Here is a 16,186-nt window from a genome sequence, read left to right as displayed (position 1 = left end):
TATAGACGCGCACGACGTTTCATTTGCGGGTAGCCGAGCCTCGATTTTCTCCCCCGACATAGACGTAGACGACGCTAGGACGACGACGAGGAACGAGATTAGGTACTGCTCGCCTCCTCTAGTCGAGACTTGCTGCGCGCGTGATAAGATCCGCAGAGAAGAAAAAGTGACGATTCAATTAAGCGATAGACGCGTCTGCGGATAAGAGTGAGAGTAAGAGAGTGAGAGAGAGAGAGAGAGAAGAAATCTGATTTAAGCACGATTTTCGCCTGCGCGCGTGCGAGAAATTGCTCCGCACATTGTGCAACGGTCGTTCGCTCGACCTTTCTTTTTGTTTTTGAATGTTTTATTCTGCATTTTTTTGGAAAATTCGGTAAAAAGATTATGTACTAAAAATAAATAACATAAAAAGCTTAACAATCCAAGCTTGCATCATATCTATATACGAATTGAATTACATTTTATTTTCGTGTGGCGAAAACCATTTGTATCCCGGCTTGTGCTTGTGTGTATGCGCGCGCGTGCGAGCACCCGCTTGCCGTGCGCGTACAGATGTATATTATATATATCAAAAAAGAGAAATGAAGTAAAAAAAAAAACAACAACAGTGCAGATATTCCCGCGTACTCGCCATCTATCAATGTTCCGGCTTTTTCAATACGAAAAAACATGTATAATGCGCCACCGCTCACGCACACGCTACTTTCCTTTGTATACATACATGAGCGCACAAATGCAGAGAGAATGGTCTAGAATGCCATTTATATATTTGTGGATGAGGATCTGATGCATGTGTATAACATTGCATGACTATTGCTCGTGGTCGGAGCGAGAGATTCGGAGGAGTAGATTAATCATGATTTCGGTTATTTGTGTACATGGGTTGTATCGCGTGAACTGTGTTGCAACAAAAAATTAGATATAAACCGAGTATATGTATTCATTTCTTAAAGAAATTTAACAGTAACGCTTATAATTTGTATTTTGGTTTTCGAAGGAACTTATTCCATTATGAGTTTATTTCAAAGACACGGCAATGGTGGAAATGCTTACTATTATCATCTAATGACCAAGTACTTACCATTTGAAAAGATTCAAAATACATTACTATTGATTGGCTTGATCGTTCTAGGCAATTTTCGTGGGTTACAATTATGTTTCAAATATTAAGCGGATTGAAAATAATTGAAAAATGAAACTTTAATTATTTCTAAAAATGTAGATCAGTTTTTAACTACTTTGAATATGATAATACTATTTCAAGCCTCCACTACCAGATGGCGATCAGTGGCTTTATCTGTAAATCTGCAAGTGGTAAAGTCAAACTCATTGTATATAAGTCTAAAAGTATTTTTTCGTGATGATAAACGATGAGTGGATTTCTTGTAGGAAATTACATACTTTGTAATACAGTCCATCTACATATGGCTACCCAAGTCGTTTTCGAAAGGGTTTTTACGATTGTTGAAGAGTAACCTCGTACGATTTTTGCCGCATCCAAGCGGAATCGAGGTCTAAAATATCGGATTTCCTTCTTCATGTATACGTCCCAAAAGATACCAAAAACGCGTCAAAATCCGATGACCGTCGGCACAAGATTATTCGAAAAAAAATTCCGAGCCTCGCCCATATATAAATTTTAAGCTAGTGCTCGCGACCACCGAATGGGATCGTATTATACGTATTCGAGTTCGGTTTTCTCGTCCTCTCTCTCTCTCTGTCTGCCTATGTGTGTGTGTGCTTGTAGGCTGTATACGCAAACGAGCACGAATTTTCAAGCCCGAATATACACAAATAGGCATATGCCAGGGCTCTATATAGTGAGATAGACCCCCGCGCCTGCACACAGATAGCGAGAGAGAACGAGAGCGTGTCTATCTTTCACGGCTCAATGAATTTGTACACGCGCCCCCGCGCAGCGAAATGGAGAGAGAGAGAGAGAGAGAGGGAGACAGTTAATATACATCGATGAATGTCGAAGCTCGACGAGAGATCGAAATTTCGCGCTCTCATCGTCCTTTGCTATCTGCTGCTTCTACTAATACTCGTGCCAGGGCAGCTGCTTCTTTCCAAATTCGCTCGATACAGATCCAGCTACTGGTGTCGATGGTTGTAGCGCGTCAATCATTCGTGCGTCAGAGAAAGTCCAAAAAAAAAAGAGGAAGAAAAATTGTGCTCTTCGTTGTTTGATGATAAATATACGCTCCAACAAACTATACGCGCGGCGGCGGCGACGGCTGCCAAAGAGGGCAAGGATTGCGCGCAAAGCGCGAAAAAGCCTGGGGATTCAATTTCTGCCTCTGTGCTCGCAGCGGCTCTGTGAGCAGCAGCAGCAGCAGCAGTAGCAGATAGAGAGACAGAGAGAACACATACAGAGGAGGAAGCAACTTTGGGAAACAAGGAAAATCCGGCTCGTTAGTGGTCAAGCTCTGTGCAGCAGCAGTCGCGCGCGCGGCATACACGTATAACGAAGCTGTTTTATGCTGTGTGCATGTTTTATTGTGCATGTGGTCGCGCGAGTCTCGTGCTTGCGTTTCGTCCAATCGGTTACCTCCCTCGTTGAAATGAAAAATTGGAGAGAGAGAGAGAGAAAGAGTCAAAAATTTCTGCTAAGCCCGCAAAAACGAGCGAGCAATTCCTACACATAGTACGTATGCGGCAGCTTTCGATTCGTATTGCAACCGCAATTGCGCTCTGGCGCTTTCCCTATATCATAATATTTTTTTTTTTTTTTTCACTTGCACGGTGCAGCATGTATGTATGCGCACGAATTGCGGCTAGAAGTTTGTTACGACGGCAGCTATAACAGACACACACACATATAATGCGCAACATGTACACGCATTCGGTCGTCGAGTGTAAAATTTCGAAATTGCGAACACGTCATTCCCGTAATTGTGGCGCAAAAGTATAACAAACTCCTCGCGCAGCCGGCATTTTATTTACAACAATGTTTCGGGACCAGCGCGGATCGTCTCGAGTACATAAAACGCGTATACAGCTCGAGGGAAATTAGCCACATGGGGAGGCTTATGTACGTGATTCGAGTTTCCAATTCGATTCGGCTAAATTGTTGCACTGTGGCGGCAGCAGCAGTGAACGGAGTGATAGGGCTTCGGCTTACGATATGTACGAAATCTTTTTTTTTTACCTTTGTTTATCTACTCAAGACTCCGTGTACACACAGATGCATACGATATAGCTGAAAAGCGTCCTTCATGTAATTGGGTATTTTTACTCAACTTCGGTTATTTTTTCTTCATTTTTGCCGGTGTACGTCTCTTTTTACCGGGCTGGTTGTTTTTCAGGTCAGGTCTTGCGGATGAAAATTAAAGTAGCGAATTCTGCTAGCTGACTTTATATATAACTAACGCATATATCAAGACTGTAACAAAGTACCCATTTCATTCACACACACACATGCTCGAACATATACGTACCCTTTTAAATTTCAATTTTCGCCATTTCACAGCGAGAGGGAGCAGAGAGGAGTAGCGAGAGAGAACGAGTTTTTGCTCGTGTCGTTGAAATACGTTTTGCGAATATTCTCTCGCGATGTAAATTCACTCGAAAGATTTTCTTACGCGCGAGCGAGTGTAAGTACGAGCTATAGCGTATGTAAGACCTTTATACTTTGTAAAAAGGCGAGAGTAGCAACGACGAGAGAGTGAAAAAAGGCAATTGAACTTACTAGTACAAACAAGGATGACGTCATTGTATTTTCAATTTTTTTTTTTTTTTGCAGTTTTTCGCATAGGTTTTCGTCGAGAACCGATACAATATTACGATGAGTACACGCGGACCGTACAAATATTTACGCGTAGATAGGGTGGTATTGGATCGGAAACACGTCACGATAATCCATGTATTTCGAAGACAAGGAAAAAAATTGGTATCCACCTTTTTATCGCTGTTCTTACGTGCATATGCACGGATTTGTGCCAAGTGTTGTATAAATATACATTTCGTACTCGTGTAAAAACAAAAAGTTGAGGGAAAAATAGTTACAAGTAAATTGTAATATCTCGACGCGAGACACCTTCTCTCAGCGAGTTTTGCGACACAGAGACGGAGCGTTCTCGGAGCGTCATCAATTTTGAAATTCAATTAAGCAATATAAGTTCGATTGTCCGAGGAAAGCTTTCCTTTCATTCAGCGATCTTATATATATACGTATATATATTGTATAATATAGCCGCCCGCGCGAATCCTACCTCTCCTCGCGCGCAGACGAATAACGTTGGAAAATCAGTTTGGTGAACTTTGACAATTCTCTATATATAAGCTCGCGCTCGCGCCGCGGCTAATGAATCATTCAAATGAAACTTAGCAAAGTTGCCCAAGGAATTGCGATGTATAATATTGCACGATATAATATATCTCTCGAAATAATAATAGACCGAAAGTCGCTTGGGTTTATGTCACGTGGCTCAATAATAATTCGTCGAGAAATTCGTATATACCAAAATATTTATAAAATCCTACCGAGCAGCGGGACTTTTCCAACGAAACAATACGTCGTCGAATGAATCCTCGAAGATATTATATCGAGGCAAAAGAGGCTGAATCGTATTCAAAAACGGGTAGGTACACAATACGAACAAAGCGAAAAAACGACTCACCGACACACTGTCATTGCGCTTTTTGCTCTTGAAGCCAAAGCCGCGTAACACGGAGAGATTTCGAGTGCTCCCGCTCAAGTTGTCCCTACTGCCATTCTTGACCTGTTGCTCCATCCATCTGTGACTGCAATTAATTAAAGGATATATATTATTAAAGTATACATTATGCGAATGCGAATTATTATTTCATATTCTTAGATTGTTGAGCGGAGCTGGGACGCGCATATCCTAGAAATTGTAAAGAAGCTCGGAGATGCTGGAGCTGGAAGCAAAATTGTGCTCCTCGTATTATATTATCTTAATTATTATTATTGTTGTTGTTATTATTGCTTCGCCGGAGATTAAATAAAACCAAGGGCGAAATTTCGTCGCAGTTCAGTCGTTACATTGTATATTTGCTCATTAAAGTACTCTCTTGAAATATCCCAATCGTCGAAAGTGACGCTGTCCTGCTGTGTTTGTTTTTAATTTGTCACGCTGCTCGCACAGTACGTATACACAGTAGTTACACGAGTCGTAATGTACGAGTCACTCGCGCGTGCATCTACGCAATCATTAATAAGTCCCTTCGATTGTTGCATCCAGCTCTCTCGATACGATACAAGAAAAAAAAATAATAAGACGCTTATCCTAAATTACAGGAGCAATTAAAACTTTTGCAATTATTCATCATCGACGTGCTTCGTTTTAAGCTTCTTCCGCCGATAAGCAGTTTTGTCCACTGTGCGCGGGGCATTAGCGCGAGCCGCAGCACCTCTGGGCTAATTGCGTAAATAAATATCCACTCGACCCTCGATCTTGTCTTATTTATTTACTCTCTATTTTGTTGAATCGATTTAAATCCGTACGCACGCCGCTGATATCGAGGACAAACGTCCGCTCGAAATTGCCCCCGTGCGCGAGCGCGAGTTAACGACGCAGGACTCGATTTTTCTCCTTCATTGTGTCTCGTCCGGCCTGTATAATAAATAACGTCGCGCCGCTGCTTCTGCTGAGAGAGTCAATGGTATTATATCGCGGCCTCCTCGGGAAATTCGAACAAATCACCCGCTTCGAAGACAGAGAGAGACCGAGGGCGAAAGTGTATAAGGTATACGTATATGGGGTTGGGATATATTCAAGCGCGCGGCGCGCTTTTATATTATATATAACTCCATAGACCGGACACGGTATAAGGTAATACCACTACGGTTGGCAGTGGATAGCGAGAGAGAGAGAGAGATGGACGTACATATACACACAGCTGCGCAGCGGCAGGTAAACGTTGCTTTTAGTGCAATCCGAGAGGGACAAGGCATGACTGATACCAGAGCTGACATCAATCCGGTGCGCGCGAGCGACGGGACAATGTGCTGTAATTAACCGCAAAGTGAGACAGAGAGATAGAGAGACTGGATATATTTACGTGGCTTGGCATGCCTGTGTAGGTATATATACATACAACGCGCGGCTCGTGTTTTACGCGAAGGTATTTTCGAGTTGTCGGAAAATTTATCGCTGCCGAGATTTTCCGGCGCGCGCACGGGGTTGGATGGTTGGCTGGTTGGTTTGCTGTTGCTGCTGCTGCTGCCCGGCGTTTATATACAGGTAGTGAAACTAGATATACAGCATCGCGGATAAATAAAAACGAAAATGATAGATGAAACTGCAAAACAATAGGATATTTCGTATAAAAGGGATTTTAGGTCGACTCTCTCGAAACGCATATAAATATACATCGCGTCTCATTGAACTTTATGCGCGTCTCTCTCATCTGCAATTCTTGATGTTTTAGGGCGAAAGAGGTGGACGGGGGCGAGCTCGCGGTCGAGATGAAATTTTAGGCGAAATATCTTCTTGCGCGTATACAATTTTAATGCCAAGAAAAGGACCGCCGCGTCCTTAGAGCGTCGTCTTGCCGCTGCGGCTCGCGCAGAGTCTCGGGTTCAATTTACATCTGAAAGAAGGTGGAATCTCATTAGTCTCGCGGCCAGAGATGCATTGTAGAGACAGAGACACGCGTTGGTCGCAGCTAAGACAGGCCACAAAAGACAACCGCTGCTTGCGATGTACCCGGGAGGTGCCTTGTTAATATCTGATAAGTCGTTGCTTACAGTTCGTTGTTTCGTATTTCATTATTAGAAGGGAATTTACTATGGTGGATCGAGATTACAAGGGTTTATGGAATTCTTTCACGAGATTATCACTCACCACAACTCTGGTAAAAATAATCAACATATGCGCTAATGTGTTAATGACCAAGAAGTGACCGCTTTAAATGTTTTCAAATATAATTTTTAATCATTTAGGCGATTTTGTTAATTCAATCAAGTTCAAAATATTGATTGCCCTCAATTATTTTAAAAAATTTAAACCAGTTCATTTTGATACAAACAAACACTTTGAGCTACCACCACTAGATGGCGAGTTCCGTTGACAGAGAAAATCTGCAAGTGGCAAGGTAACAATAACTGTATAAGAGGCATGGTTTTAAAATCGTCTATTTTATCCGCATCGAAGCACAAAATCTTTAAAAAAACTTGAAACGATAGAAGGAAGGAAGGGAAAAATGTGGGAATACTCGTTTTTTTAGTATGTGTCCTGTTTTAACGACCCTTTCAAGCCCAAGACACTTTTTAGTTGTCCAAAAATGAGTCATAAAGTGTTGAACATTTCTACCAGGAAAGGAACAGTGGAATAACAACTATTTTTTATTTTCAAGTTAATTGTCCTTTCGAACGTTTATTTGTGGACTAAAACTTAACATTTACAAAAAGTCAGACATTTTTCTTCGTTGCGTTTTTTTTTTGCTTTGTTTTTTAACACGACAATCACAGAGTAACGTATCACAAATTTTTACACAACATTCGTCGGGCCCGAAGCAGGCACGAGTCTAAGCGGCGGCAGCCACGGCGACGGCGTTGGCGTTGACCTGGCTGTTGTCGCCGGCCTGGGCCTTGGCGTTGGCGTCGGAGGTGGCGGAGCCGTTGACGCCGACGAGCGAGATGGACGTGGCGTCGGAGTCGGCCACGCCGTTCTTACCGGCCTGGGCTTGGGACTTGGCCTTGGAGTTGGCGGCGCCGTTGTCGCCGGCCTGTGCCTTGGCGGCGGACTCGCTGTCGGCCTTGCCGTTGTTGCCGGTCTTGGCCTGGCTGTCGGCGTTGGCGTTGGACACGCTACCGGCTCCGGCTTTGGCGTCGCTGCCTGCCTTGGCCTGGACGTCGGCGTTGTTGCCGCCCTTGGCGGCCGCGGCGGAGTTGGCCTGGGCCTTGCTGTTGTCACCGGCGACGCCCTTGGCTTGGGCGTTGGACACCACGGGTTTGCCTTCGACGTGACCTTGGCCAGGGGCTTTCTGGGCAGGAGCAGCTGGGCGGGGACCCTGGGCTTGACCGTGGGCTCCGGCTTGGTTCTGGGCTACGTCGCTGGGCTTCAGGACCTGGCCGAGAAGGGCGTCGAGTTGGTTGGGAGAGATGCCTTCGGCGGGTGCCTCGACAACTGGACCCGGTCCCCAAGGATGTCCCTGAGCCAGTGGTGCGAGGTTGTCCTTGGCGACTCCGTTGCCGAGGATCAAGATTTGACCGTAGACCAAGACGGGTGCGCGGCCAGGGATGATGACCTTCCTCAAGGCGCCGTTGGTCAGCACCAGGGTATTGACACCGACCGGGCCGAGACCGTTGAGAAGCAAGTTGCCGACCACGAGCAGGGTCTGGGTCGATTCGACCTCGGCGACCTGCCAGGTGCTCTCGGCCAGGTTCAGGGCGGCGAGGGCAGCCTCCGAGACGACGGGTCCGTTGCCGGACACGAGGACATTGCCGCGAATGAGGCAGACTCTGCGCGACAGAGGAAGGCCGACCAACTTGTTTGGCACTGGTGGAGAGAGCTTGATCAACACGTTACCGGAGATCGACTTGCTGACACCCAGAACTCCTGTACAGGAAGAAAACAGTGTAAAAAATGAATATCACTTCGCGGCGAGTAGACGCTAGTACTTCGAATTTTTTTTTTTTTCAATTAGGCATACCTTGTCCTGGTCTCGCGGACGCACCGCAGAGCAGTGCCGCGAGACACAGCGAAACGAGACAGCTCTTGAAGTTCATTATTGTCGTTGGAACTGCACGAAGACTCAACTGGTCTCCAAGTCGAAGCGCACGCACTTTTATACGCGAAGCCGTCGCCGCAAAATCTCCGTAAGTACACACTGATAAAGTTTCGCTCCTCAATTAATCAAAACGCGAAGCGAAATTGAATAAATTCAGATCTAATTCAGCTGGGTACATATACTTAAACAGGGAAATTAATAAAAAAAAAATTAAAGAAAAAAAAGCGAAGTTGCATGACGCGCTTTTTTATTGGGCGACAATATATCAATCAAGAGCACATGCACTCAACTTTGTGCAATGGGATTTGGATCACTCAATCAGTGAATGATCAGTTCCGCTGAAATAATTTAAAAACTTTTTTTTGTCAATTTGTAAAATTAACAGATAAATACCAGAGACTCAGGTTCTGTGTCATTTGCCATGCTTATAATAAATCAATTAAATACTTAAACATTTATTTACCGAATCTTGGCGGTAGTCAGATATTAATTTGACGGTAAAATGTATGATCATAAAATAAGACATGATCATTAAAGGGACAATTCAAGAAATGATTGGGTTGCCTAAAAAATAAATTTGATATTGTATGATTAATGGTCGGCACCGAGTACTCTCTCAGCACTCATTCACGTAAAGTTTCGTGTTGTACTAATTTCCATGGTTCATATAAATTATTGATCTAATGTAAGCTTGATTATTGATTATTAATTTAATTAATAAATAATTTAAATTAAATATATTTTTATTTAGCGATCATTTCAATGTAAAATATCAAGCTATCTTTGAATGTATGATTTTTCGGGAAATAATCATTTTATTCTTTTATTATTATTTAAACAGTTTTTTTAGCAAGATTGCAATTATAACATATGATTTTAAATGTCAAGGACCAATGTGAATTAGGTCTCGAAGTCCCAATAAATTACGTTCGGCAAATATTTATGCACATACCTGCTGCAAATGTTATCTGATATAATAAACATATGTCAAATAAAACTTCAGGAGACCTTATTTTGATAACAATTCAATTGAAATGGTAATTCTTCAATGTTTTTTTTTATCTATACCAACCGCCAATCAAATTCGAAATGTCTACAGGAGAATATTTGGATATCTGGAGATTTGTATTTCAATTGAAATATTATGTTTCAATTAATCGGAAGATAATTCTAAAAAAAGCTTTTAAAAGCTCTTTCGAATAAAGTAAAGGTAAGAATGGATTTTACACCTATTACACATTTCAATCAAGGGTAAATTGATGGAAAAAATCTATTTTCTTTTAAAGTCTTATTTAATGACAACAATACGAATAAATGACTTTCGTAAATCACTTATTTACTCTATAAAAAGAACTCTTACGTATTAAATTTCCACCGATTTTAAACAAACCAGTCTATGGTTACTGTTACTTTTTAATAGTTCTTGTTGTTTTTCTTTCCCTTTTATAGAATTTATTTCAAAAAATACTATTACCTTTTAGCAGACTGATCATTTTCATTTCCATCAATCTCATCAGTGAGAACAGGAAGACTGATGGCCTCGCACGGAGGCCTACTTAAATCTGTAAATAAAATAAACGTAAATTATTTCATTAGCATTTTGATTACACTGTAACGAAAATTCAGTCCGTTAATAATTATAAAGCAACACCATCAAAATTCTGATCTCGAAATATTTCACACGGGTCAAAATTATGAAACCTCAACATATTCGCGTGAAAAAGGTCCCTTTCAAATACGATTCAAAGAATTTTAATTCAAAACTCTTTTTCCGCCGCTCGTGAAACTTTTTTTCCTCGCTCAAGCTATTAAAAAGATTAACGAGATTGCTTGTACAAAACAAATTATTCCCTTTTTTCTATTCGCTTTGCTTTTCGTACTTCTTACAGAGCGCCATTCGTATAATTACAATCGCATAATCTGCTCAATTCGAGCTTTACGATTGTAAATGTCGCAGTGCAATCCTTCGGCTAAGAAAATCTCGGTCGCGGTGTGTTTATACAACGTTCCTTTTCCTACATTTGTCTGACTGTTGTCGCACTGAAGCGCTTCTAGCGCTAAGTGCTGAGTAAAAAGACGGCTAAAATGACGAAAAATTCGCGAACGAAATAAACAAGCAACCCTGGATTAACGAAGAATGTAACGCAAGCTCGATGGTATAAATAAATAGAAGGTCTTTGTCCTATTACATTGTCTGTCCAGAGGGTCTTGCAGATATAAATTGCATCGCAACCAACCACTGGTCTCATTAACAAAGGAATATCGTTAAATCGGACGTTCGTTCGAGCTAGCTTTGCAACGAGTCATAACGGAGACAAAAAAATAATCATCATAACGAGATTTCGTAATATCTTTGAAATTACTCAAGGTTTTTGTTTTGTAATATCAATGAGCTGTATGTATCGCTAATAGTAATGAGTAGAATGCAAAAATTAATGATGTATTTTTTACCTATAGAAGAGTCATAATGATCGCTGTGACGCGTGAAGGGGATTTCATAAACAGAGTGTGGCCGTCTTCGAACAACTGACTCCTGAAACGAGAGAAAAATTTTTGAAAAATTGTTTCGACGTAAAAAAAGTTATCGTTCATGTCATAAATCAAACTCAAATATTGGTGCCATCTATAAATGATCACTAGAGAAGTTTCGTTTTGGGGATGCATCAAAAAAAGAAACTTTACGAAATCTACGCTCAAGAATATATGTTTCGTAGTTCACGAATCAAATGATAGATCTGAAACGTGAAATTGCAAAAAATACTATTCGTCGTATTCAACAAAAGGGCGCATATTTATACGAAAAATCGTCTGCTTATAGACAGCACATGAAAAAGTTGTGTTTATATTCAAAAAATTTTAAAAATTAATTTATTTCAAGTGTACATATAAGATATTTGTTTAACCGTCGCAGAATTTTTCATTTATACTTTCTAATATTTTCTATAATTCAATTATCATAATTTTATTTAGATTTTATTAAAATTTCATTTTATTTTAGTTATTCATAAGATTTTATGAATGTACTACGTACCGTATCGATTTATATGTAGTATGATTTTATGAAGTGTTTTTTTGAAAGATCCAATAATAATGATTTAAAATTTTTTTTGTAGGATTTTAGAAAGGAAATTTAAAAATAATTGAAATTAAAATAACCGATATTGAGTTTTATTCAAGATACTTTTACATGAAATTAATGTATCAGTACCGACTTATTTACATAAATTGCACATAATGAAGCAAAAATAACTAATTATTACTAAAATATTTACAATTTTTATTAAAAATATAGGATTTAATACTAATTTATATTTGGCGTTCATTGATAGAAACTTTGTGAAAATTATATGATGATTAAAGCTAATCTCGGCCGCTAGATGGCGAGTATCTATTTTTCTAATCTGCAAGTGGCAAAGTGAAAATGATTGTATAAGTCTAACCCCGTTTCTTATCTGTGATTAGTTTACAGAATGTCCGGTATATAGAAGAGCAACAACAGTTATCAGAAAACCAAATCCAATTAAATTTTTTTTTATGTTTTCAATATCAGACACTGAACGGTAAAAATCTATTTCAGTAATAAAATTTGAATAAAATCAATTCACCTTCAAGCAGATGGATTTCCTATAGCTTTGCTGTGGTTAATTTTACGATAAAACGATTGCTCTAAAGTTCGCATGATATCATGGCAAACCGAGCATTGAAAGTGAAATAGAATAACATTTTGTGGACTTCCATATGGTTGAGCAAGAATTTGAATTTATATCCAATAATGTATCGAATGAAAGAGGTCAGATAAAGATGGTTCAATAATGATTTTTATATTTTAAAATACGCATCTTTGAAGCACATAAGGTCAATATCATAATGATAATAGTTATGTTAAATGAAGTTTGATTTTATCAAGATGCATACAATTCGTTGTCATTCAAATTATTCGGTCGAAGTAAGTGATTAATTTACGTAACGCATTGATGTAATAAGCAATTATGATAAAAAACTCGTAATTTATGTCTTGTAAACATACATGACTCGTTTGTACACATTGTCATGTACGAAGTGTAAAACTCCTCAACAAAAGAAAGGGCAATAAGGTAAATTCGACAGGCATAGTCAAAATAGCGCACAAGCACTCGTGAGTTATCAATCGGAAGCATTTCGATGAATAGCTACTATCAACACTTCGTCAATTATGCTGTCAATTACGTCAATTTTCCTAAATTGTCGGCACCAGATCCTCGATTGAATTGGTATATTTAGCTTGGAAATTGGGCGAACAAATCCGCGCGAAAAGCTCAAAAACATGGCGATTATTTTCATCCTGTCGCTCTCTATTTTCCGCTATTATTTCTATCACCGGTAACGTCGTGTCAATTTTCATCTCAACCATTCTCCGCCGTTTAATTTCCGTAAATTATTTTGTCGTCGATCGCGCGCGACAACAACGGCGGCGGGTTAATACTCCTGTGTGTTTCTTCCCCGAGACAACGTTAATGTCTCGGAGCGTTTCAACTTTGTGCGAAATGCGTTACACGGAGCTCTAGCTTAGCTATTCTCGTAATGTACATATAATGGAGTAAAACGCCGAGCGAGTGTGACAGTCGTGAAGCAGCAGAGGAATACACATCTCCTTTTTCCCGATCTGCGAGCAAATTCCCTGATTATCCGGCGCAGCTCGAGCTGTTACAATGTGGATGCGTATGTGTTTGATTGTGTCGAGCATTTCATCGAGAGCATTGCACACGTACACTCGCGCACACATCCGAAAACTTAGTGCTGCACGCAGAGCGAGAGAAGCCGCGGGAAGCTACGAATAATTAAAGTCTCATTCATCATCGTGTCACTGCGAAATCAATACGTTCTCTTCAACTCGCATACACACGTACGCATACATGTATAAGCGTTGTGGAAATTCGAACGAAACAATACGACTCGCGCGCGGCGGCGGCGCAAACACGCGTATAAGTGTGCGCCTCGTGCAGTCCCCGCGCTATAACGTGGCGCAGCTGAGGCGTCGGGCAGAGATATTCGTCGTCCTGGGGGCAGCTGTAGCTATAGTACAGTAGTAGTTATGTAGCACGAGGCACGCGACTGCCCAGGACTCGGAGCGGAGAGTACGTATAAATGCAAATGACTGTTGCATTATGTACGCGCTCGGAGGAGCGTTAAACAACATCGAGTATTTCCGTATTGCCATCCCCGTGTTCGTACGTACGTACGTACGTACGTAGAGTTCGATTTACCCTCCATGTCCATCTGTTTCTCTCTCCCTCTCTCTTGTGTCTTTATATAGCTCGCAGGTATAGATGAGGCAAGGCGCACACACGCGAGAGTGCTCGAAGCTTGCATTTATATACATACGTATATACAGAAGAGACATCCTGCCCGGCAGCAGCTGCATTAACTGCCAGACAGTTCGGATAGGTATAGAGCAGATATATACATGGCGAGAGATACAGGTAAGGACTTGGCGCGCGCTTATCTCCGAGGGAAACTGTATATATCTGGGTCTCTCCTGTAACAGGAACTGCTGCCGCTGCTGCTGCTACTATTGCTGCTAGTTTAGCTTGCGCTGCAAAATTTTCCCACTCTCCCTCTATACCCCCCTCGATTATCTCTACTACAATTATACGAGCTCGTGATTATAATGCGCACACGCAGAGTAAATTATGCTATTTGTATACGTTAAACGAGGCGGGTAAATCTCGTCTCTCTCTCTATCTCGAGCTTGCATCGAATTCGAACGAAATGAAAAAAAGAAAAAATACAATAAAAATTCAATCTCCCAATCAGCGCGCGCGCGCGCGAAACTGTCGAGCAACGATTCGCGCGCTTGACTTTTGCGCTTGTGATATACGAGCGAGATCGAGGACTCGAGGATTTCGGGCATTATTATCACGTCGCACGTGTCTCGGAGAGAGAGAGAAAGAGAGAGAGAGAGAGAGAGAGAGAGAGAGAGAAGAGCAAGAGGCAGAGAGAAAGAGTAACGTACGCGGCAGCAGCAGCAGTAGCAGGTGTCGAACTTGTCTCGTCGGGAAAAGCTCGATCCGACGCGTCGAGGATCAGCAATTTTTATATATATTTTTTTTTCCCGCATCTCTCTGGCGCACGAAGAATGAAAAGACGAAACACATTTTCCCCGCAGAAAGCCACGTAATTGCGCTGCGGCACCGCGTACACTTGTACACGTTTATACAATATGTATACGCATTGATCGACGGAAAGAGAGAGAGCAAAATTATCTCACTAATTCGCGCGCGTAAATTGCGCGCACACGCACACGATATCAGCCCCCCCGCGCGCTAGCATAATTAAACGTAATCGGCTCATTATCGATTCGTTGGATATCCGACTGCGCGCGATGCGATTCGCGTACGCGCGGGAATTTCATTTTCGAATTACATAATCGGCTCGATTTAATAACCCGCGAGAGTTTGTGAATCAATCGTATATATACAGCCAGCCAACCCACCCAAAAATATCTCGAGCTTTTACAGCGATATATACACAAAACGAGTGTATGGGCGCAGATATGTGTATGTACATAAGTGCAAGTCGGAGCTCTGCAGCCACGATGAAATGTGCGAGAGCCGGCTAATAATTATCAATGTCAACGCGATTCGCTGCATAAGCTCTCGGCTGGAAATTCTTGCCTGCTATACTAGCGGCTTCTCTCTCTATACATATACGCGAACCGCTATATACTCGAGGTTGACATATACGCGAACTCGCGTGGATAATTCGAAGGAAATTGAAATACCAAAATTTCAATGTAGCCAAGATATGCGCTCCCCCCCCTCGGCCGCCCGCCTGCCTGCCTAGTTCGAATACGAGTTAGGAATTTTCGCGTGTGTGTGTGTACCTGCGTATATACGTGTGTTTATGTGTGCGGGTATACCACGTGTATGCGTCGCGAATGAGAATATACATATGGGGCAAATTTCCTGAAGTGTCCTAGCGCTCTGCCGCACGGCATTTTTTGGCCGAATCACTCAATTTCTAACTCGCTGTAAAAGTATCAAAACGCCCCTCAAAAAAAAAACTAACTAATGATTTTGATAGGAAATTTTCTCAGCTTTCTGATGGTGAGGTCCGATTTTCCGGAATCTTCCATTTTCACCTCGGAAAATGCAAGTAAACATTCAAACTCGAATATCTCGAAAAACGCCACTTTTTTTGCGTTTTTTATTGTTTCAATCGAAAGATGAGGTCTTTTTACATCGGATATGGTAGTTTTCAGAGTGTATTTTTGATAAAAACTAAGGAAAATATGGGAGGTTTCAGTTAGCGCTCGGCCGCTCGGCGTGATTTCCAGCCTTGCGCGGCTCGCTGTAACATGTAACTCGCTCTTATGAGATAGTGATTTGGCTGGAAAAATAAACGAACACATGTTTTCGATAGGAAATTTTTTCAGCTTTTTCATGGTGTAGTTGGATTTTCCAATAATTTTCATTTTCACCAGAAAAAATGGACTTGAAGGTTTATT

General features: G+C 41.4%; 1 protein-coding gene across 3 annotated transcripts in view; it reads right to left on the bottom strand.

Moving 5' to 3' along the window:
- LOC106655832 (pleckstrin homology domain-containing family G member 5-like) overlaps window positions 1–16,186 on the bottom strand; it is a 115,955-nt gene that overhangs the window by 83,331 nt on the left and 16,438 nt on the right. For all 3 annotated transcript variants that reach the window (XM_014376398.1, XM_014376400.1, XM_014376399.2), the window contains exons 4-6: window positions 11,152–11,233; window positions 10,175–10,262; window positions 4,623–4,746 (exon numbers count right to left, since the gene is read on the bottom strand). In XM_014376398.1, the coding sequence (XP_014231884.1) occupies window positions 4,623–4,746; window positions 10,175–10,262; window positions 11,152–11,233 (294 nt within the window). The remainder of the gene's footprint in view (window positions 1–4,622; window positions 4,747–10,174; window positions 10,263–11,151; window positions 11,234–16,186) is intronic.

This window comes from Trichogramma pretiosum, unplaced genomic scaffold (assembly GCF_000599845.2).
Source record: "Trichogramma pretiosum strain Unisexual culture from Peru unplaced genomic scaffold, Tpre_2.0 scaffold49, whole genome shotgun sequence".
In the NCBI taxonomy this organism is placed as follows: Eukaryota; Metazoa; Arthropoda; class Insecta; order Hymenoptera; family Trichogrammatidae; genus Trichogramma; species Trichogramma pretiosum.
The sequence above is the reverse complement of the archived record's forward strand: the minus strand, read 5'-3'. Positions and strand labels throughout refer to the sequence as shown.